The 22,880-nt window shown below is 39.2% G+C and overlaps 1 protein-coding gene across 1 annotated transcript; it reads right to left on the bottom strand.

Moving 5' to 3' along the window:
* Nucleotides 1-1,097: 1,097 nt before the first annotated feature.
* spats2 (spermatogenesis associated serine rich 2) lies at nucleotides 1,098-22,276 on the bottom strand. Its single transcript, XM_018687381.2, has 13 exons — nucleotides 22,134-22,276; nucleotides 19,421-19,706; nucleotides 18,302-18,381; nucleotides 17,062-17,170; nucleotides 16,474-16,523; nucleotides 15,986-16,208; nucleotides 15,095-15,274; nucleotides 14,851-14,986; nucleotides 11,175-11,233; nucleotides 7,916-8,025; nucleotides 7,579-7,681; nucleotides 5,638-5,783; nucleotides 1,098-5,536 (listed from the first exon to the last, which is right to left on the bottom strand). Exons 2-13 carry the CDS (start codon nucleotides 19,443-19,445, stop codon nucleotides 5,285-5,287), a joined length of 1,473 nt encoding a protein of 490 aa, XP_018542897.1. The 5' UTR covers nucleotides 19,446-19,706; nucleotides 22,134-22,276; the 3' UTR covers nucleotides 1,098-5,284.
* Nucleotides 22,277-22,880: the final 604 nt, after the last annotated feature.

Here is a 22,880-nt window from a genome sequence, read left to right as displayed (position 1 = left end):
GGATGACATCTGATTTACACTGGCTGTTTCTTTGAACCTTTGAGTGTTTGCAGTTGTTGCTGAATTTCAAAAGTCATTGCCTTCATCCTCAGAATCACAACGCTGACATCAGCCTCAACTGTTTGGTTAGACATTTAACAGTTATTTCTTTGAGCATTTTGAGTGGTTGCATTGGGTCTTGGCCTTGCAAGTCTAGACTTTTTAATGAAAGAGTAAGATTCTTTTTGTTTAACCAGAAAAAGCTGTTTTATTGCTGCCAGAGTTCACTATCTCCTCTTGAAGTTAACTTTCATAATTGACTGCAAAACCACAATATTGAAAAACTTTTTCCAGGAGTTGTTTGAAAGTCTAAAGTTGTTAGAAAAGTCTAAAGCTAGCAGGCCAGTGGTTGGTTGGAAATAACAGTATATAAAGTAGACAAACCAGGTCCACCTTGTGCAGTAAAAATGCTACTGATGCATCAGGATTAACAATAAGGCAACATTATATCAGTCCCAGAAACCATTTCATTACCTTGAAAATACATTTTACTGTTAATGCTTTGATATGTTTTCTTAAGTAGTATTATGAGTACAGGACTTCTACTTGCAATAGAATATTTTTACATTGTTGTAGGAGTACTTTAATGTAAATGATCTGACCACTTCTTCCACCTTTGCTTATCAATGAGTTCTTCCACCAAAGCTCACACTCAAAATGTACATTTTAACTCATTTATTAAAGTGTAATAACGCCCTCTGCTGGCTGCTTCTAGTATCCATATTTTTTCCACACAGGTGTTTAAATTATTCTGATGTGATTTGTCCTAAACTGTAAGCTCCCTGTATTTACACTTTTAGAAAATTCTTTGTTTCATTTATTTAAAAGTGGCAAAAACAAACATTTTAGTGGATATTGCTGGTTAAAAAAAATACCAGTTATCCTTTAAAATTTAATATCCCAGGATCATTTATTACATTACACATGGAGACATAAAACCTCCTCGTTACCTTCGCTTCAGATCCTGGTTTGCTGATATAAAGTCTGATGAATGGATATCCCTCCATGACGTGAATACAGCTACCAAAAAAGAAAAGAAAACAAATATACGCAGTCAGTATTGCAAACTGTTTATTCGTAGTAAATGAAAAGTGTGCCATTCAGTGAGAGGGAGAAAAGAGAGGGCAGGGGTGTCGGGGACGGTTGATGTCTTTGGTCCATACTCTGGTGGAAGGGATGTCAATGAACAAGTGGGAGACAAGAAAAGGCACTTGAGTTTACAGTTGTCTCAGAAAAGTTGTCTTGAGAAGAAGGACACAAGGTCTACTGGAAGAATGAAAGAACTAGTTGTTTTAACCTCTGTTATGACTAATATGAATATCACATACAAAATGCCCTATGTGAGCACAAAATTATATAGCTACATATATGTATATACAGTAAGGATTCAGAAAATAAAGTTGGGTGGAAATAATTAAAGGTGAAGTGTTGGATTTATCCCCTTTGGAATTCTTTACAGGCCAAGGAAAGAAACAAAAAAAGGCAGCAACTTTTTTCTTTTAAAGAGGACAAAATTATTTCTTTGGCGAACATCTAATATTCCTATGGTTTGGAATGTAAAACAACAAAAACGGGTTAAAGTGAGACAGACAAAATCCAGATGAGAAAACTACTCTGTTGAGTTTTGACTGAACGAGTCCAGCATCACGCTGGAATAAAAGCGGAATTGTTAATCGTCTGTCCTGCAGCTCTCATCAGCTCAAACCAACAGCTTCAGTCAATAAAAATCTTAGTGACATTATAACAAAGTCACTGCCTCTGAATGCACTTAAAGGAATAGTCTGACATTTTAAGAAACACACTTTTTTGTTGTCTTACCGAGTTGGATGAGAAGATTTGATACCACATACGATGCTACGGCTACGGTTAGATTAACTTCTTCTTGTTTGGCCTATATGGTAGAACTGTACTTTAAAACTGAAATGATTAGTTGATTAATCCATCAGTTGATTGACAGAAATGTCACTGGCAACAATTATGCAAAATGATTAATCTTACAGATCATTTTTTAAGCAAAAAATGTAAAAAAAAAATGTGAACATGCATTTAGTTTAGTGAAATGATATGAAGCTCAGCATCTTTGGGGTTTTAACTGTTGGTCTGACAAAATTAATCTATTGCTACAGAAGAAAATGTATATATGTTGTTGATAAAAAATAACCGTACAGTACTTGTATGATGAAATAATTCTAACTTGCCTGAGATTTTTTTGTGTTAATTATTTGAAAAATTAAAGCAATTTGAGAACACATAACAATAAATGAGCTTAATATGAACGGTCATAACTCAACTATAAAACTGTGAATTGTCCTTTTCCACTTAAAGTTTCCCCTAATTCCCAGCCCTGTTTGGACGAGACAATCCCTGATGGTTTTGTAGAAAGGCTCAGGGAAGCGGCTGCCCATGGCTCTTTAGTGGAGGTGAGGCGGTTAACCAGACTCACGTTTGCCATAACAACCAATTATTCCTCATCCCTGAAGTCTTTTCTCCTGTAAAACTGATAAATACTGTGGTGAGTTTTCTAGTGTGGCATCTAATGGGCTCATTACTGTCTCCAGGGGCTGGAGGCCTGCTGGATTTGCTGCAGTTGTAGTGATTGTTTTAACAGCGAGCCTGTGTCACACTCCAAAACAGTGACAAGGGTGAAATTCATGGTTTATCCAAAAAAAAAGAAAAAAAGAAAAAATGTAAACAGTATTTTTTGGTTTTACAGGAGAGCACCAAGTGGTTGTTTTGGCAAATGTACATCTGCCCCACCTCCATTAAAACACACAGCTGCCTCCCTGAGCTTTTAGTTTTTATGTTAAGCTAAGCTAAATGGCCTCTCACTGTAGCTTCATATATATATATATATATATATATATATATATATATATATATATATATGTGTGTGTGTGTGTGTGTGTGTGTGTGTGTATCAATCTTCTCATGTAACTCAAGACAAGAAAGCAAATAAGTATATTTCCAAAAAATATTCCTTTAAGTCAAACTAACCTCTTTGTGTGTCATTACAGGACCAAAGACTGCAAATAAGTCAGCACTCTTTTCTCCACAATATTCAAAAATACAATTATTGGAGTAAAGGTTTTTATCTCATTAAAAAAAAAAATCTCCCTATGATGAGATGAGAAAACTCATAAAGAAACATAACCAGGGGAGAAAACAGACATTTAAATTCATTTCCTTTCAAAACTTTTCTTTCAAAAGTCTGCTCGAGGGAAGACGACACATGAATATGATGCAGCAATAATGTAACAACTGGTTTTACTCTACAGCCTTGCAGCTCCGCCTATAGGTACATAACTACAAGAGAAGAAGAGATGAAGAAACACCAGGGGGTTCCCGTCCCTTAATAAGAGCCCACTGTGAGAAATCGACTTGAAAACAGGCCGTGTCAAAAGATCAGCAATGAGGTATTCACCAGCTCTTTGTTCACAAACTGTGGACACCACCAGGAGACTGAAACCCCAACAACAGCCTTGCAGCATCTGCTTGGCAGCCATAGAAAAGTTCTGTGAAGTCAGTACCAACCTTACTAAGCGTCAATTTTACTTTCACAGACGGAATAAAGTGAGCATATAAAAAAGGGGAAGAGTAGATCTTGCACCTTATTCTCACACATATATTTATAAATTGCGTGTCTGTCCTACAAGTACCATCTGTTTAGAAAGCGTTCATGATGCAGACATCCATGTTTCTAGAAAGGCAAATGTGAAGTCTCTCTGTGACCAAAGGCAAGCACGTCATTAATATGCCATTCATGTGCATATATAACAACAAGAAAACGAAGAACAAACTGCACTGTGTGGAAGAAAATCCACCTGAATAAATGTCAAGAAGTAACTATGAAATGACAGCATGTGGACAGTTTCCTTTTGTCGTGAGTTTCAACATATCATTTAACATTATTTCTACAAAAGGTAATGAGCCCTCTCTTTGTTATAAAACAACTGACAGCAAGCCAAGAACAACAGCACACATGATAACCCCATTGGCCAGTGGGAGGGCAATACATCACTGCCTTAGGCAAAATGTAAAGGAATAGTTTAACATTTTTGGAAATGCAATTAATTTGCTTTCTTTCTGAGAAGGTAGATACCACTCTCATGTCTATACAGTAAATATAAAGATGGAGCCTGGGGGCTTTTAGCATAGCTTAGCATAAAGACTGGAAACGGCTAGCCTTGCTCTCTCTGGTGCACAACTCCCTAAAACCACAGTTTGTAGTTTTTACACTTATGAACATAAATAAACAAGACAGAAAGTGCTGATTGGCAGCAGGATTTTGTTACATAAAGACGAAGTAACAAAGCCGTTTCTGCCCATTTCCAGTCTTTAAACTAAGCTAAGCTAACAAAGTGCTGGCTGTAGCTTCATACCTCACATACAGACATGAGTGGTATCTACCCTCTCTTACTCTCAGATAGCAAATTAGCACATTTCCCAAATGTACAAACAATTCCTCAGAGAGTAACATCTGTGTTCCTCTCAAACACATCTAAGTCCTAGCGTTAACAAGTTCCCTACCGTTTGTAGCAGCCATACGAAAAGCTCTGGATTACAGTTTGATATGTTTCCTTTTTTTTCTTTTTTTCTTTTTTTTTTTACCTTGCAAAGATTAACGATAGTCTGTAGTGTTGATTGCATGTCTACTCTCCTGATGACTGAAATCCCTGTTCATGCTAGAACTACTTTTGCACTTTCACTATGCTTGTTCATGGTGAAGGCATTGAAATGGTTCTGGGAGACGAGGAAAAAAAAAAAAAAAAAAGATTTGAGGTGCAAATCAGAGAGCTGACGAAAGCCAGAGCAAAAATAGAAATAGTACTAAGAGTTCAACTTCAATAGTGCACAAATTGTTGCAGGTAATCCTGTCAGTCTCTGGCAGGCTGCTTAACTGCAAAAATTCATAACAGAGACTGACAATAGCATAGCAATGAGATCTCTCAAAGGGGGTGGGGGGGCTAAAGATAGAAGCTGTTACCTTAACCAGGATGGGAGAAATGTGAAAAGGAAGAGCAATTACAGAATAGTGAGAGCTTTTCAAGTTTGAAGGATGAATGGATTGATGTAGAGAGGTGGCACTACAGCTCAACTGATGGAAATATGTAAACTTGTGTTCTATTCTTCATTGAGAGGAGTTAGTAAGGGGTGGGAGAGAGTGCAGGGTAATGGGGCGGGTTGGGACAGGGAGGAGAGTGCAAGGGTTAGTGGGTGGATTTGATTAAGATGAGGATTTCTAATGTCAAGGGCAGTGCGTCCGCGGAGGCCTTTGGGGCAGCCCGTTGTGAGACGGTCGGTCTTGGTTGTGGGAGGACAAGGAGGAATGGGAGGGACCTCTCGAGTTGTTGGAGTGCTGTGAAGTGTGACCGCTGTCACCCTGGTAGCGGTGGTTAGTGCGACCAGCGTTCCTGTCATGGTAGGAGCCGCCGTTATACCGCTGACCGCCTGAGTGAAAACCTTGACCCTGGAAAGTACGCCGATTACCTTGGAAAATCTGAGGGGAGAATTAAAAGTCAGTCAGCGTCTTAAACAATCATCTACATCTCTGAAGGCTGATTTTCATTTTTGACCTATATTACTACTTTTCCAGCGTACCTGTTTAGTCGGTGGGGGGCGGGTTTCACTGGGGGTGCTTTGGGTCTGGGTGGGGGGAGGAGTTTCCAGCAGGCTCGGGCTGGCAACAGAAGAGGACGTGGAGCTACAACGGGACCGATTTGAGTAGCCTGTACGTGGATGGTAAACTGTAAAAGAAACAGCAAGGTAAAACACTCACTGCAAATTACTGATGGACTGGTCTTATCAAACAGGATTATTAAATCATCTTGGTAACTGCACTGAGTAAATCAGTGTTTCAGAGGGACGTCACTGTGATACGCATGTGCAGGGAGAAAACAAACCTGAATGTCTCAACATTCACAGTACATTAATTCATTGAAATTTATAAATCTCATTTGACCACAAAGAGACACAAAACTAATAAGAGACACAAAGAAAGTCAAAACGACCACAAAGAGACCAAAAAAAAAAAAACAACAACAACAAAGTCTGAGGTATCCAGGAGGAAAGTCTCCTGTGAGACAAAAGTTATGACTAATGTTGTCTGTCCACAGCTGACTTAAACATTCAAGGCCTTTGTTAAATTAAAGACTGTTTAATAGCTTCTAAAGCCTTTTCTGAGAGAACTGATTCATGTTGAATTCCTTTCAGACTTTACAAAACTTGCAGACACCCTTGAGAAGCTTTTGTGCCATAAGTTGCATGATTCAAAAATAGTGGGAGGAAAGGCATTTATCAAGAACCTTTAAGTGCTAAATTAACTGTTCACATAACAAGGTGGGGAGAGAGATTAGCACAGAAATGGTCGAGGAAGAACAGACTGTTAAATGAATGGTGCAGAAGAAGTTTATGTCCATGTGTGAGCGCTCATGACATTGTGAGTTTTCTATCCCCCTGCTGCACATGTGTCACTGACTGCAAACAGGAAACCCATCTATATTTGGGATTTGAAGGGGTTCTAGATTTTGCTGACCATGGGACATATAATCCTGTTTAAATGGGACAGATTCCTGCTGTAGCTCAGAAGATTCATATGAATTCTGAACATGTTTATATCCTCTAGCAGCAATATTGATTACCTGGCTTTCTCTAAAACCACAAAATGACAGTGTTTTACACAGATTGAGTGATTGATGTTGATTATCCAGCAAGAACGGCACATGTCAATGTCTGGGATTTATTAGACAGTAAGTGAACAGTTGTTTCTTGTCATCAACATGTCGAGTGTAAAGACCTGAGCATCTTTGAGTCATAACAGCCGCCCTACAGAGGGGCTACTGCAGCACAAGTCTGAGACCAATACTACAATACACACTTATTTATTCTTACACAATTAACTTATGTGATATTATGTTTATCTACCATGTTCTTTAGTGTCCTTCTCTTTAGCGTTCCAGACTGTTGGTGATTTAATAAAACTGAGGTATGAGCTGATCTATGTACATCAGTGTAAACCTCTCTGTGCTCCATTTTGGTGGCTTTGGTGACATGTTTGGTGGCTATCAGACGTCACTACTAATCAGTACCATGTGTCCAGAGCAATGACTATGAAAACTGTTTACCACTGAGGGACAAAGCAGCTATGACACATTTCAGAAGAAGACATAATTTTGTTCAAATTAAGCACAGGATTTCAGAGGAAAATGTGTGCCCCCCACAGTCTCCGTCTCTTGGTTACAAAAAAAAAAACAACAAAAAAAAAAAAACACACACACAGCGAACATCTTGATTTTGTTTGACCTGCTATAATAATTTGCTCATTAGCCAGCTGACTGTGCTGATTTATCTGCAGTAACTGTGGACATCTGAGGCATGACATTATAAACTGCTGAGACTGATCAGCTGCAACGCTTGATCTTGTATTTTGCAGCTGGCAGCGGCGGCGGTGGTGGGGAGGGTGTTATAGGTCATTTAGGATTAAAATGAATTTGAACACAGATAAGGACAGAGGTAAAAGGAGAAATGAACAGGATTCTGTACCTGATCCGAACCCTGTGATGCTTGTCTTCAGCGGCTCAAGATCAAATGTAAATCTTACTGCTTTCCCAAGGTCCTCATCGTATTTACGTTCACTCACAAAGTGCTGCAAAAAAAAAAAAGAAAAAAAAGAGAGAGATAATCAATTATATCCGTCCCCAGCATTCAGCAGCAGATAAGTGCAGTTTCATTTGCTGTTTTCTTTAAATCATTTGTTCTGGCTGAACCATTAAATGGCCATTTCACATTTAGTCAACTCTGACATAAAGTACTGAGTCAAACATCGTGAGACAGACACAGAGACAAGGCCAAAACTGCAGCAGCAGTGTTTTCAAAGTACCTTGATGTCTGCACGCAGTTCAGTCAACTGCTCCTCAGACATGGATGCTGACTGGTCTGTCAGCCGTCTGAGCTCCTCTGCTCTCTTCTGCCGGGCGTCCAAAATTACCACTGAGACACAGAAACAAAAATCTGATCTTTAACAGATACTGAGCTGGTTTCAGTGCACGATGTTTGATCTATGAGATTAACAGAAAAAAGACCTTCATCCTTTTTGTGCATGGTCCAATTAAGAATGCCTGAAATGTCTGTTATGTCCTAACAGTTAAACTCTCACGCTTACACGTTTAATTACCTCTAATTAGGGCTGTTACTGATAATTATTTTAATCACCAATTAATCTGCCAATTATTTATTTGATCAACTAATTAATCAGTTTATGAAATGTGAGAAAATTGTGAAAAAATGGTAAATCACAACTTCCCAGAGGCCCAGGTGACACTGTCAAATGTTATGTTTAAATTAGAGAAGCTGAAACCTGAGTAACTGTAACATTTTTCTCAGTTTTAGCTCAATAAATGGCTGAAACAACTAAACAATTAAAGTTATTGATCTTCTATCATTCAACTAATCAATTAAAGGATGACTTAGCTGATTTTCAACCAGCTTCCTATCCTATTACAATGTCTGTAGTATGTGTAAATTAATGTTTACTTTCCCTCCATGTTGCCTGCACCCAGAGCTCCCCACTTATTCGCCCACTCCAGGGCTGCTGTTTGAACTGCAGAAGATGTTGAAGTACAATCTGTAGTTCGAACAACAGCCCTAGAGCTGGAAAAAGTCAACAAAATGAGCTATTATTCTCAAAAAATGAACTGTTTCAGTGCTACTTATTTTATCCAACAGATGAAAAATCCCAAAGATGAAAGTTTATGAGAAATAAAACCAGCAGATCCTCACACCTGAGGAGCTCAGAGTAGACAATGTGTGGTACATATGCTTTAAAAAGGACATCTATTTAACAGTTACTAATTGATATCCTTTTAAAATCATAGCAATTTTCTATTGATCGACTAATGGATTAGCCTCGAAAGTGATATTCCCTGCAGTCCCAGTTAAGTTTCATTTTTCCAAATTCAGCTGTGGTATTTTTCAAGTACAAAGTGCAGCTGACTCAGCATCTATAGGTAAACAAGGGTCAAAGATAAAGATATTGTCAAATCAAGATACCACGATGTGCTGCTGTGAAAGCACCATGCAACTTACATAAGCGTTTGACAGAATACTTTTTGGCAAACAGACCTGAACTCTTCAAACAAAAGAGCAGTTACATCTACATACAGTATCTACACAGTTGGTTCAGGAACAGAGTTGCACGTCTCATCAAAAACACAACTTGTCTTCTGATCTACCAGAGAAGAAGCTGGAGAATTGTGGCATCTCTGCGTTTTCTACAAAGGACGTCTCCCTGTATGACGCTGAAAGCCTGTGCAGAACAGTGAAAACGACACAGAGGCTTTTTGCCTTTTGATCCACAGGGACTGTCAGAGAAAACATGTACCCTTCATCTATTAGCTGGATTTTTTTCTGATCTTGTGGCTGAGTTGCAAATATAAGAAATTTCAACAACAGCCATTACAAAAACAGCTTTTTATGCGTTTTCCATCTCTAGCACTGATGTTCAACTGTTTTTACAACAGCTCATTTTATGTTGAAAATCAAGACTAGAGGAGATCAACCGAAAGTTATTTGTCTATTTTAATCATCCATTAATTGTTTGAGTCATTTTCAGGCAAAAATACAAATGATTCTCTGATCCAATGCTTTGATTTGCTTTTTCCCTTTTTTCATTATAAACTGAATATTTCTTTGGTTTTGGTTGGTTAGACAAAACAAAAACCTCTGACATTAAGTTGGACCTCTGAAAACTGTGTTTTTGTTTTTTTACTATGTTGTGGCGTCTTTTAGTCCAAACCTAGGAGGATGTACAAGGGGGCTTCAAAAAATTTGTGGAAAAAGTACATAGCTAAAAATCATATGCAGGGATTTTGATCTTGTAACATGTTCTAACATGAACCCTTAAATGCATGTTGCAACGCAAAAATAAACATCATAACTTTCCACAAACTTTTTGAAGCTCCCTCGTAAAGGATGCACAGTTAATCTCATCTGGCTGGATGATTGTGAAAAACCTGAGTTGTGCTTCAGGAAAGGAACTTGTTGCACATTTTATTTGCCAAGCTTTGGAGAGAATGAAGAATATTTTGTTTAAGACTGAGCTGTAAAGTAACCAGTAATGTAAATGTAATTTTGTAATGAAATGTTTGAACACTGCAACTGTACTTTTGGTGCCTTATAAAACCCACAAGAATCAAATATGATACAAAAATACTGGTGATTATTGGTGTGATTGATTAATTATTAATAGTTGTCTTTCTGACAAAAATGCTAAAGCAATCTCCAGTCCCAGCTTTTTACTTGTTAGCATTACTTGTTTTACAGCTGCATTAATAAACTGAATATCTTTGGCTTTTTGGACTGTTTGGTTGCACAAAACCAGCAGCTGTGATGGATATTTTACACAACAAATGAAAAGGCGATGAGATTAATTGATCATGAAAACAATAGATAGTTGCAGTTCTAAGTAGTTCCAGCTACAATACTGATACCTACAGATGAATAGGGATCATTATATCCTGGACTGGACTGAGCAACACAGAGAGCATCTTCTTTGGTTTAGTTCTACGAATACCATAAATGAAAACATCCAGAGTCAGAGCAGTTTATCAATAAACATCTTTTCCTTGTGCAGGAAGGAGATTAGTGGAAGGTAAATTTTGAGGAAATCTGGCTTTTGTAATGTCGAAGAAGTACTAGAGTTTCCTCGCTTTCCTCTCAATTCCCCACACACCTTGCACAAAGACAGCATTGAGTCTCCCTTGACACCTGACACTATTCACTTTTTCCAGGCCTGGAACACACAACACTCAACACTGAGAGGACAGAATAAGAGAGAATGGCCTACTTGTACAAATATGCAGTCTTGCTCTGTCATGTTACAAACACACACACACACACACTGTGTGGTATGCTAGGTATATCAGGACCCTAAGGGCACCACTGCAGGTTTGAAGAAACTGGGACTTTCTGTTCCACAACAATCTCTTTTACTGCTTCTCCGGAAGTGATTTAGGTCAGATTCTCCAGGCCCTCGAGTCAGGTGATCATATTATGTGAAGAATACCAGTAGCTCCTGGGTGGTATGTGACACAAGCAGGGTTTTTTGGTTTAGTTTACATACTGGAAAATATAGTACTTACTGGCATCTGCTTTCACTTTATCCATTTCTGCCAGTAGAGTCACTTCTCTGTCCATTAAACTGAAAAAAAAAGGAGACAAAAGGGTCATTTTTCTTTTCTCTTCACTCCAAGATAAGAAGAGATATTAGTGCGTGCTGACTTTGCACCGAGATTGCAGAGCTATTCCAATAACATTAAACCAAGTGGCAGTTGCATCATCACTTTGGGTTCAGAAATACAGCAGAGTCAGTGAATGACAATGCAAAACAGCAAGTGCAATACAGGTGGTACAGTATTAAAGCAATAATACATGAGAAGAAGTGCTAGATGTGCTGCTATTCCAACTCAATTATTGTATTACTGAAGTGTGTTACTGCTCTTATTATCACGGTTTAATTTCTGAAATCTATAATGAGCTGCTGAGAAAACCAAGATACAAAAAAAATGCTGCAGGAGAAAATACATTTAAATTATACAAAGAAAAACCATTCCATTACTTTGTGCTAGTTTCAGATCCAAGTCCACTTAAAGGTGCCCTGTGGCGTTTTAGACGAGTGGTAGCGCTACGGAGCAATGTGGGTCCGTGCTTTGTTTGCAGTGTGCAGAACCACCACCCCAAGGATGCAAAATACACTCATGCAAGGCGATATTGTGACGCCACGCGCACACAAATTCCAGCTGCTGTTTTCACGGTATTGCTTATTGTCAGTGGTGGTGGCAGAGGAGAGGAAGGCTGCCTGTGAGCAAACATGGACGTAAATGATGCAGGCTTTTGTTTCGTGAGGAACATGTTTCATTCATCACTGTTGTCAGGAGGAGCAGTGAATTTAAACACAACTTTTAAAGGCTGTTGGATCACCTGACAGTTCTTTTAATAAATTTCTATCGCTGATTTTAAAAAAAACAAAAAAAAAACATTTTTATAATGTTACAAAAAGGCAATTGTGGCCACTTTATGAAGCAGCTGACCAGGTGGGCGGAGGTGAGAAAGTATGCTGTTTTTTATGTCTCCCTCAGGCTCTTTTTTTTTTTTTCCTCTGACAAAAGACTGGGTGTTGATTTTTTTGTGATTTACTATGTTAAATCTACACAATGTGCAAAGACAGACTTCTAACAGGTATCTGAGAGGTAGCGTGAGTAGCGAGGATATCACAGCAGGGTTTTCACCTGGCCTTCGACTGTGGCATTAGCAACAGTTATACAACATGGATGTCTTCAGACAACAGGACACTGACACTTTAAACAGTTGGTGACACATTAGCCGGGTTAACATCAACATATTTTTTTGCACATTCTGAAGTATCGCATTAGAAAAAGTTGACGGAAACTTACTCAATTTCACCAAAAGGTTTCTACACTTTTAATGCACTTCATAAGAGATGGAAACATCTTCTCTGAATAAGTTCTGACGTAGCAAACATTTAACAATGTTCAGCTGTTTCAACTGATCAGCTGTTTCTGCCTCTGAAGAGGAAGTTGAAGTTGTTTTCTGCCCAATGGAAAAAAATCTCTGAAGCCCTGTCTCTCATTTTTTCCTCCTAGATGCCCAAGGCAACTGGCAACTTTCTTCTTCTTCAAAGTTTGTTGGCGACTGGCAAACCTCTCAAATTCTACTTCTTCTACTCTGTTTATTACAGCTATGTGTAACGTAGCCTGTACCGCCAACCTCTGGTGACACTAGGCCTGGGTTATTCTCTCTAAACTGGTTGTGTGTGTGCTCAATTTGCATTTTCTTTTTTGCAACATTTCAAAAGTCGCTTGACAATCATATGGAAACATGACTATTGATGCAGTCATGATCTCTCTCTGACTCGCAGCATTATAAATCCTCTGACAAGCAGATACCACCAAATTATGTGGGTAACTATACAGTGTTTTTGACAGCTGGCTTCCATTAGCATCAATCTGACTACACACATGACAAACTGCATCTTTCATTAAACACTCTGTGATAGAGAGAGATTCAGACACTGAGGTTATCTATTTCCCCCCTTGTAGAAAATGACATTATGCTGGATAGTTTGTGTATCTACGCTGGTGGCTGTTTGCAGGTTAAACAGCAGAGGAATGGTTTTACTCGCTGATGTTTTCTGTCCATTTGTGGTGATAAGTGATTATCTATTTCTGTGCTGGCTGCTAATACATGAACAGCAATGTTAGTCTTAGACACAGAAGTGCTGTAAGGGCCTCACGGGAGCTGGAGGTGTTGAACACTAACGGAACAATCAGTCTTTTATATCTGTTAAACTGACAAAGTGCTCAACTTTTACAAGCCAGTGCAGCAGTGGCAGGGAGCTGAGAGAGGAGCTAAATGGATATCCCATTCAGCTTCGAGTATCGACGGGAGACCTCGGCGTCATGTTTCAGCTCTTCAGAAACAAAGAGGAAGGAGCTCTCTACGAGAAATACAGCATACACTAATAAACCTTAGGAACTTATCTAGTTAATTAAATAATACGCATATTTAAGGAATACACACAGTCAGACTCAGATGTCTAATTTTCTGATTCAGGCCCAAGAAGTTTGGGTTTTGGAGTCTTATAAACTGGATTCTTCTTTTCTTAATAAGGATTAACTCCAGTTAATCTTCAACCCACTACCATCAATTAGCTTGTGAGCTACTTATCTTCAGCAATTACCAAATTCTCAAAAGAACCATTATTTAAGTATCTCAGCCTAATGACTTGTAGTCGCCTGAACAGGTTAATTCCAACAGGAGCTGAACCAGGATTGTTTTTTATTTCTCTGCCAGTAGTACCTATAAAGTTTATAAGCTAATAACAGAGGAAGGTAGACAGACCCTGTGATACAGCCAACATACTGCACTGTGGCAGCTTGAAACTTCTCTTGTTATGTTCTTTATTTATTTTTGTATTATTGTTTTTATTATATTTCACGCCTCACACCACAGAGTCTTGCTTACAATATCTTACTTAATAAAGTCTTATATAACCATATAAATGTCACATATATATCAGTAAGTTGACGTCTGGCCAACATGAACTGGCTGCATGTTTAGCAGATAAAGGGCAATATCAAAACCTTCATAAAAACCATTCTGCAAGTTTATACACAAAATAATTCATCCAAAAACAATGATTATGAGTCAATATGACAGTTAGCTCGTCATATCAGGGGCTCCATAAAAGTGACCTCAAGTTCAACATATAGAACAGTCTGTTTGCTGTTATGCAAAGCTTTGTCCCAGTGTATTCAAGAGAGACAAAGGTAAGAAAATGCCCTTTGACTCACTGATGGTGCAGAAAAAACTACATCTCTCACTGCTGCCTCCCTCCATTCACTCTCCTCTCACTCTTTCATTCTTTAACTTTAATAAACAAACAAGAAATGTCTGAACTTCATCCTAATATTGGCTCTACTGTGCTTCTTTGTTTTGTGAGTGAAGTTGTACATAAGTTGAAGCAGCTGTGTTGTCTCTGTTTGTTCAGTTGGTGATAGCAAACCTGGTGCCTAAAGTTCTTGAATCATCAGAAAGTATCACCCCCCCCCGAGGACATTTTCAACATCTGGAGCTTTCATATGGGAAATAAATTTAGTCTCTGGTTCTTTCGGTTGAAAGTCAGGTTTAGTTCATGAGTTCTTTAAGGAGGTTCTTGTTCCCGTGGGACGGTTTCTGTGGTGAAGATTCAGCTGTAGCCGTGACCAGAGGCAGATTTTTAAAAAGACATGTACGTACCAGCTCTGGAGCTCAGCAAACGTCTGCTTCATCCTCTTGATCGAAGAGTCCATCTCCTCCTTGACCACCATCCTGTAGCGAGTCAGCGAGGCAGTGCATCTCTGCAGGTCCTTCACAGAGCGGTCGATGTTGGAAGCTGAGGGGCAGAAATTAAAGATGACTTACATTATAAATTACTGCGTTCTCACTACAAACTACATTCAGGAGAAGATAGTTTGCGATAAAGGTTTTATAGTTGTCTAACCAATCTTTTTGACTGCTGGTGATCCTTGCTCATCAGTGGTAGGTGCTAACGAGGAAATGGGGGGATGTGAATTTGAGCCCGGCCGGCGTCGGGGCTTGTTGCCTCTGGGACCCTGGTGATTCCTCCCTCCTTGCTGAGAGGCGGGACTTGGGGCACTACCTTGACTTTCTGCCTCTGCACCTGTGGGAAGACAGACTACTTTAAAACTAATAAAATAAGTAATTTCAAAACTAACTTTTCCCAAGTTGTTGATTTTACCTTCTTTTAAACCCCTGTAAATAACCCTCCATATAAAAACTTGCATCTTCTTAAAATATTTCCAGGCACTCTTTAGCAAATCCAAAAAACAAACAAACACAAACAAAACAAAAAAACATTTGAACTGCTGCTAATGTAAGATGATAAAAAAATAAATAAAAACTTTTAAAGAGGAGAGATTGGATTTGATACGGAAATAGATGATAAAAATAAACAACAGATTACAGAACAATATACCCAGTAAGACAAAGTAACAACACGGAAAAGGAAGAACATTTTAGTATCTTTATCCTCATTCTTTCTGAAGAGCCCAAAGCTAATCAGTTTAATATAGCTTATGACAAATAAAAACATTTAAGAAGCGAGAAACCAGCAAATGTTTGGCTTTTATGCTTAAAAGTCAACTAAAACAACTATTGATTTTCAACATCATTGCTGTTTATGTCACTGGACAAATCGACTGATCGTTACAGCTCTGAGCTTGATGTAAACTGCTTGTTTTAACCTACTGAATACCACCTGATTGTGAGTACGTGCACACTCATGAGATGTGATCGTTCATTCACAAAAATGTTATCAAAGGAGTGCCTGCCTTGATCACTCATCACATTTTGGCTGAGGAGCTGTTATTACCGGTGATTTCGGACGTAGCAGGTTCAGAGTCCAGCTCGGCTGCATCCAGGGAGGCAGAGTCCAACTGTTCACTCAGGGAATCGAGTGACTCTCCGTCCATTACAGATCCGTTGGCATGGAAGCCGTTCATCTCGTCCTTGCCCTCCTCAGGCGACGTGGTCTCAGGTGGAGCGGGCTCCGCTGAGGCCTCTGGCTGAGGCTTGGGCTTCTTTTTCTTCTTGGGCTGGACATGGAAATATCAGTGTCAGATTCCTTTGTTCAGTTTCTCTTTGTTCCTTATCTCTTTCCTAAATCAGTGACTTGGGCTGGTTGGGTTCATCTTAAGATGACACAGTGTTCACTATTCAAAACTGCCTTAAACCAGTTTAATTAAGCACTTAATTAAAAAAGGATAGAGCAATTAGAGTCAAGTATTTCATGAGTAAGAATGGCATAATTATGCTAACTCAACAAAGAAACATTTGAGATGCATGCTTTTTGGTTCACACCTTCTTTTTGCCGGTGACATTCCACTCCTTCAGGATCTCAACTGCACTGCCTGATGGGGTGAAGCAAACAACCGTGACGAAGGCACAGAGTGACACATGATGGATTTCAAACCTTGTAATTCCCATCTCAATATCAGAGTGCCCTGAGGTGTTGTTTAGACATGGCTAAAAGAGGAACAAAGCAGCCTGACGTACAGGGACAACCTTCTTGCTCTATAATTAAACCTGCAAAAGTTAAGGCATGTGTATGACGCTCGACTTCTGAATGCAAAGTATGGAGTGAACGACAAGAGAGTCGCTCCCAAGGTGAAGCACAAGCAATGTGGGCAGCACGCCAGGACAGGTCTGACTTTAATACAGTAAATTAACCAGTGTTGGAAATACAGCATGTTATTCTAGCAGCAACACCGAAGTATTTATATTACACTAACATACATCATGTACAGTGAATCTTTTATTTATGAATGAAAGTTTAATTGCTCTAAAACATGCTGTGCTACTAGTTTGACAAGAATTCATATACTGTTTATGAGGAAGTTTCAAGGGCCATTTATATCCCATTGATGTCAAACACTAACGTCATCATACCTTCTAAGAAAGCTTGAACGGCCTTGTCAACACAGTTTTCAAAATGCTGCAACACCAACACAATCTCGTTGTTGCTTTTGTTGGGCACAACCGCCCTGACAGCACTGATCTGTAAAAACAAAAAGCACAGAGCGTGACAGGAACAGGCTTTAGTGTAAGCTTAAATAACTCTCAAGTTGATTAAACATTTACTATAAATTCACACAGAAGGAGCTGAAGCATTTAGTTAACATTTGGCTAAAGGACACGGCACTGTAGTCTCTGGTCTTATATGTGTGCTACAAATGTGAAACTAGAAATATTTAACAAATAAAAACACACACTGCAAAAATTTAAAAGGGGCTATTTGAACATTTTCTCTGCGGCTGAACACAGTTTCTTGCTGGGAAGCGAGTGATGGTGACAAGAAGGGACAGGCCACGGCTAGCTGGTTAGCATGCGCACTTCAACAAGGGAAAAAAAGTGATAGATGCTTTCTACAGCTGGACTCAGCTCTTGGCGAGAAAAGGAATGAAGTTTGATGCTGAGCTTGCAAAGTTTCTCCTATTCTGGTGAGTAAAAAGCTGTTAATACTAATGTTGGCTATGTAGTGAAAACGTACAAACAGCTCCTTTATAATGAAAGAAAAGTTTCACAGCAGAGTTGTCACGTTATTATTTCTTGAACAGTTACACATAACTTGCACTGTTATTTTTGATCGTTGAGAAATGTAGCATGCAGTTTTGGCACTACGCCTTTGCCACTTACTTTCAATGTAAAGCATGAAAAACAACAAAAATAACCTGCCATGAAAACTTTATGACACCACAGTAAAACTCTGCAGTGTCCCCATTTCCCTTACGTTGTTCCATTACAGATTAACAGCTTTAAAGAGGACGAGGTTCCCTGTCACAACATTACATAAGGATATACCTCAAGCAAAGTCATTTCTTCCAGGGGATTTCAAATGATCTAAGGTGTTGAAAGTGTCAATCACATTTACAGACACTGGTAAATTCCTATTAAGATAAGTATAATCCAAGAGTCAACACTAGCTCTGCACCATGCATTCTTCCTTTAGCAATACTATAACTGCTTGTCCTACTCTGACTGCTTGCCCTCACGTTGTTTACTGCTGCCAAAAACCAGCTCATTGTGAAACTGCTAAGCAGAGCCCACAACTAATAATACTGAATGTCAGAGTCCACCAACACAGAGAAGAAATGTCTAAATACATGTGCAGCGTGTGGATTCTTCTTACCTTCTCCTTCATCCTCTCAGCCGTTCCTCCCTGGGACATGACCATTTTTGAGCGAGTGTCGAACACCACCCCAGACGTGTCTAGAAAAACATAACGAATACTAATCTCCTTTTTCTGTTCGGGCCTTGGAAAAGTGCAAACCACTGTGGAGCATGATTTGCAAAACAAAACAAGCACCAAACATCTTCACAAAGATTTCCTGGATTTCCTGCGGCTGCATTTGTGAATCCCACTCATGTTACGCTGATCAATTTGTGCTTGTGAAGCCATTTGACTTCATCTCAAGTACAGAGACACACGAACAACCACGTTTATCTACATTAACAAATCAAAGAAAACAGTTTAATTTGTCTCCTGTAATTTGTCTTAAACAGCAGCAGCACTGCACACTGCAATGTGGAGGTGGAGGGATGTGTTATTTAGGCATTTAACCACAGCAACTTCAGTTATCAGCACAAGCAGCAAAGCACTGGTGAAAATACAAAGACACAAAAAAAACTCATCACATCTGTGCCTGAACAGTCTGGAATCTGCGCCTGATTTAAATGACTAATAACCGCTGAGGGCCTCCAAAAACACATTCTTGCAAGAGGAAAATCCTCAGGGTTCCTTCTGTCAGACGCAGAATAAAAACCGGGCCATTCAAGGAACAGCTGAGATATGGAAAGGAAAAATCACTGTCAACAAAAGGTGTGAGGGCATGTCCTTTTAAAAATGATAAACAAAAGCCTCCAACTGAGTATGAAGAGTCAGGGTAAAGTCCAAAGTTAATCTATGGCCATAGACAAGAAAGAGAAGAAAAAAATGGCCGAACACTTGTAAAAGTTGTTCTTCCTGTGCATGAAAGTAGGTTAATGTCACTGTAAATGTCCACAGCATTTCCCTTGCCGTCAGTTACACCAGTCATAATTTCAGATTGCATGTGAGAACAATTATGCACACAATTACATGTTAAATAAACTGTGAGTTAGACCTTCTTGAATTAAATGCTGTAGCCATTAAAACACCATTAACAAACCCAGAGTGTGCCTTTGTACAATTAATGCAAATACAGAACATTAAATACAGATTTTTATTTAGCTCAGTTGTTCTTAAAATGTTTATAAAACAGATACATACCCTTTTGGCTGTTTTTCTTCGCCATGGTGTCACACAGATGTATCCAAGAAGGGCTTGGTTTTATACTTCCTCAAGACTGTAAAATAACACTTCAAATATGTTCAAGGTGGTGTTCAAATAAGGGCTCCAAGTGTGCTGACGTTGACTTTGAGTTTTTCTCCTTAGAGATGCCAACGAGGCTTACAACTGGCAGGAGGGCTGGAAGAACAAGGTTCAGATCAGTCCTCCACCATTTAGGCAAAGATTCAGGTCTTCCTCTTCCTTCCTTTGTCAAGTTGATCCAAATCTGTGGGAGGGAAATGGGAGAAAAAGAAACTCAGCTGTGCTTTAAGAACCAGTGTTAAAGAAAAAAAAAAAGCTCAGGTTCACAAACGCAGAAAAAGAATTTACATTGGAAAGTGAATGTAGCTACGTTCCATGAAGCGAAAACGCACAGATACCAAACCTGCACTTTTGTAAGATCTGAAAATGTGGATGCAAATCAAATGAAATCCATTTCCCCTGGCTATAAAATATGAATGAAAAACAGATTTCAATAAATTATTGTCTGTCTGGCAGAGCATTCTCGAAGAAAATCTGCAGTTAATACTGTCCTTGGCAGAAGCGCTGAATTTAGTTTGCGGGGGGAAAAGTTAGTAGGGCCACAGAGCAACACACTTTTGAAGGGTTATTTCCTTATTTTCAGCTCTCAGCAGGAGCAGTGGGTGATAACGATATGAGGGCAACACAGAATATTTATCACACCTTTCACGAGTCTTGGCCCTTTGAATGAGCTAATGATGACTGAAAACCGGAGTATAGGACACGCTGACAAATGTTTTTAATATGCATGATCAAAAGCTGCCTCGCATATTTCGGATTTTCCTACAGTGAAACTGATGGTGCAGATGTTCACTTAATCATGTCAGCATTATAGCTGAGATGAACATTTTTGACTTGCCATGTGGTTTTAATTTTTTCATAATTCATTTCCATTCTTGTAAATGAAGCATTAAAGTGGCTACCGAGGAAGCTCACCAGCCTGACAATCACACTAATGAAACAGGAGGGAGCCGTTTGTTTTTGACGAATGTTTCACTCTAAAATATGCCCAAAAAAAACATTCATAAAAAACTCTAAGAATTCTGGATTCAGTCCTGCAATTGATTCACCTAACAACAAGAAAAGTAACATCTGCATGTCTGAAACAGTCCTAGTTTGTCTTGGAAATGATGCCATCGCCACGCTGAACAATCAATACTGTACTGATACCTCAGACTCCCTCTCTGCTGACTGCTGCCATATTCAAGTCTGCTTTAATTACGTCCCTTCTAGCTTTAAAAATGCTTGAACCAGACAGGCTGTAATCTGGACCCAGATTTTTATTATGGACCAGCTGTTTGCCTCTTTTAGGTTTCCCTTTCTGACACTGGTTCTCTGGAAAGGGAAACTTAAAAACTGTACAAACCCACACCCCTCCCTGATTAGGACTTGGCATGTCACGGTCCTGGTTCCACCACACCTTCTACAGACGTCAAACCCACACAGGCACAATCGAGAGGTGACACTGCAGTGGCAAACAACTAGGATGCATTGTGTTTATCAAGAGGGATGGTGCTTCTTGAATCTTCAAGAGAGCCAAGTACACTTGGGTAGAGTGACGCAACTGAGGAAAAAGTGCTAACTCAGCACTCAGGTAGATGTGTGTGAGGTGAAAAAGTTGACCAGTTTGATGAGGGCGGATATGAGTGAGACATCCAAGAAGGAAACTCAAACAAGGTTTTCACTGAGGTCCTATTTAACTGGAAATACTTTTCATCACCACTGACACATAACTTAATCTCCTGACAGAGAAGCTTCTTGTCTGTGTGTTTATAAGCAGTCAGACATGGTGCATTTCTTAATCCAGGCTGAAACACTAAATGCTCTTAATTAACACAGGTAATGATAAGCTAATCAGATGCAGATCCTGGCCGGATTACTGGCCGCAGCACAGCTAGCATCTTAGGTAATAATATACATAACCAACGCCGGTGTAACTTGGCTAGATGCAGAAGTCAAGTCAGCCTTTTTTAAAATGCAAGACAGCTGCAAAAATATACACATCCACACACGCAGGATTTCCTAAAATCTCAGCAAAATGATAACCTTCGCTTTTTTGCATCCTGGCCATTAAAAAACCAACTTCGTGTTAATGTTAGCTAACTCTCCTCTGTCTGCTGGGCGGGTGTGAATTATCACCTCTCATCGCGCATCAAAGCTTGTAAATGTTAGTTTTTCCAACTCTAACACAACCAAGATTAATTTCACTTGCACAGCAGGGTCTCTCCTTCATTTTTTTAAGAGCAGCTCATTTTACATTTTTGGCTCAAGTCCGGGGCTTACGTTAACGCTAGCTTGCTAACACATTACCCAACGTTATGTGATTAGCTTTGCACAGCTCTGCGCTACTTGCCTCAATTATTCACCGTTATCGCTGAAAAACCAAAACAACAGTGACACAGACTCATTGCAGCTTAAAGCAGAAACGCCTTTTTTATAGACGGACCTTTGAATTGAGCCTTAGCTAGCGCGCAGCTAGCAGACTGCTTGGTTTTTAATATTCAATGCCCCGTTGTACGGCTAACCATCACTTAGCTCCTCAATTAAGCAGATGAAATAATATTAAAGCATTAGTTTTAATATCTGTGATTAATTCGCAGTGTTAGCTAGTTAAAAAGGATTAAATACGTACTTGATGTTGGCAAGAAAACTGAACAGTAGATTCTGGAAACGGGTTACCGCAGCTCCTACCGCCAGCCGTCTTTAATGCCAAGTAGTCTGCTGTGGGCAATATTTTCCTCGACCAGACTCCTTCGGGGTTGCCAGATTGGGCTCCAACATCCTCCCTTTTAATGCATTCCCAGCGTTCCTCAGTGATGAGTTCACTTTAAAAAAAAAAAAAAAAAGCTCTTCACGTCAGCACAGCAACAGCTGTCAGGGTGAACTTAACTGTGGATCACCTTTCATTGCTTTGACACAAAGTGCATGAACATAATGAAAACTCACCCAAACCCTGTGTAAAAGTAAAAGTACCAATAGAGAAATGTAAAACTACTCCATTACAAGTAAAAGTCCTGCATGAAAAATCCTTCTTAAGCAATTATATATGACATTATAAGATGATTAATGCTGAAGCATCAGTGTGACTGCAGCAGGCTGATGTTGTAGATGCTTGAGGTGAAACTGGTTGCAACTACATTATATAAAGTTTTATAATATTTAATAAATCAAAATACTAAAGTAAAGTATATTTTAAAAAGTATATAGCTAATTGCTAAATTGCTGTTAAACCTCTTTTTGTAATAAAACTGAGTCGTAACCTTTCACTTGACACTATCTGGTCAAGAGGACTGTATGTTATTGTGAGAAGAAACTAACTGTGAGTTAGTCCTCATTGCAGGTTGATATAACAGGAATAAATACATCTGTGTCACATCAA

This window comes from Lates calcarifer, linkage group LG6, assembly GCF_001640805.2.
Source record: "Lates calcarifer isolate ASB-BC8 linkage group LG6, TLL_Latcal_v3, whole genome shotgun sequence".
Classification (NCBI taxonomy): domain Eukaryota; kingdom Metazoa; phylum Chordata; class Actinopteri; family Centropomidae; genus Lates; species Lates calcarifer.
The sequence above is the reverse complement of the archived record's forward strand: the minus strand, read 5'-3'. Positions and strand labels throughout refer to the sequence as shown.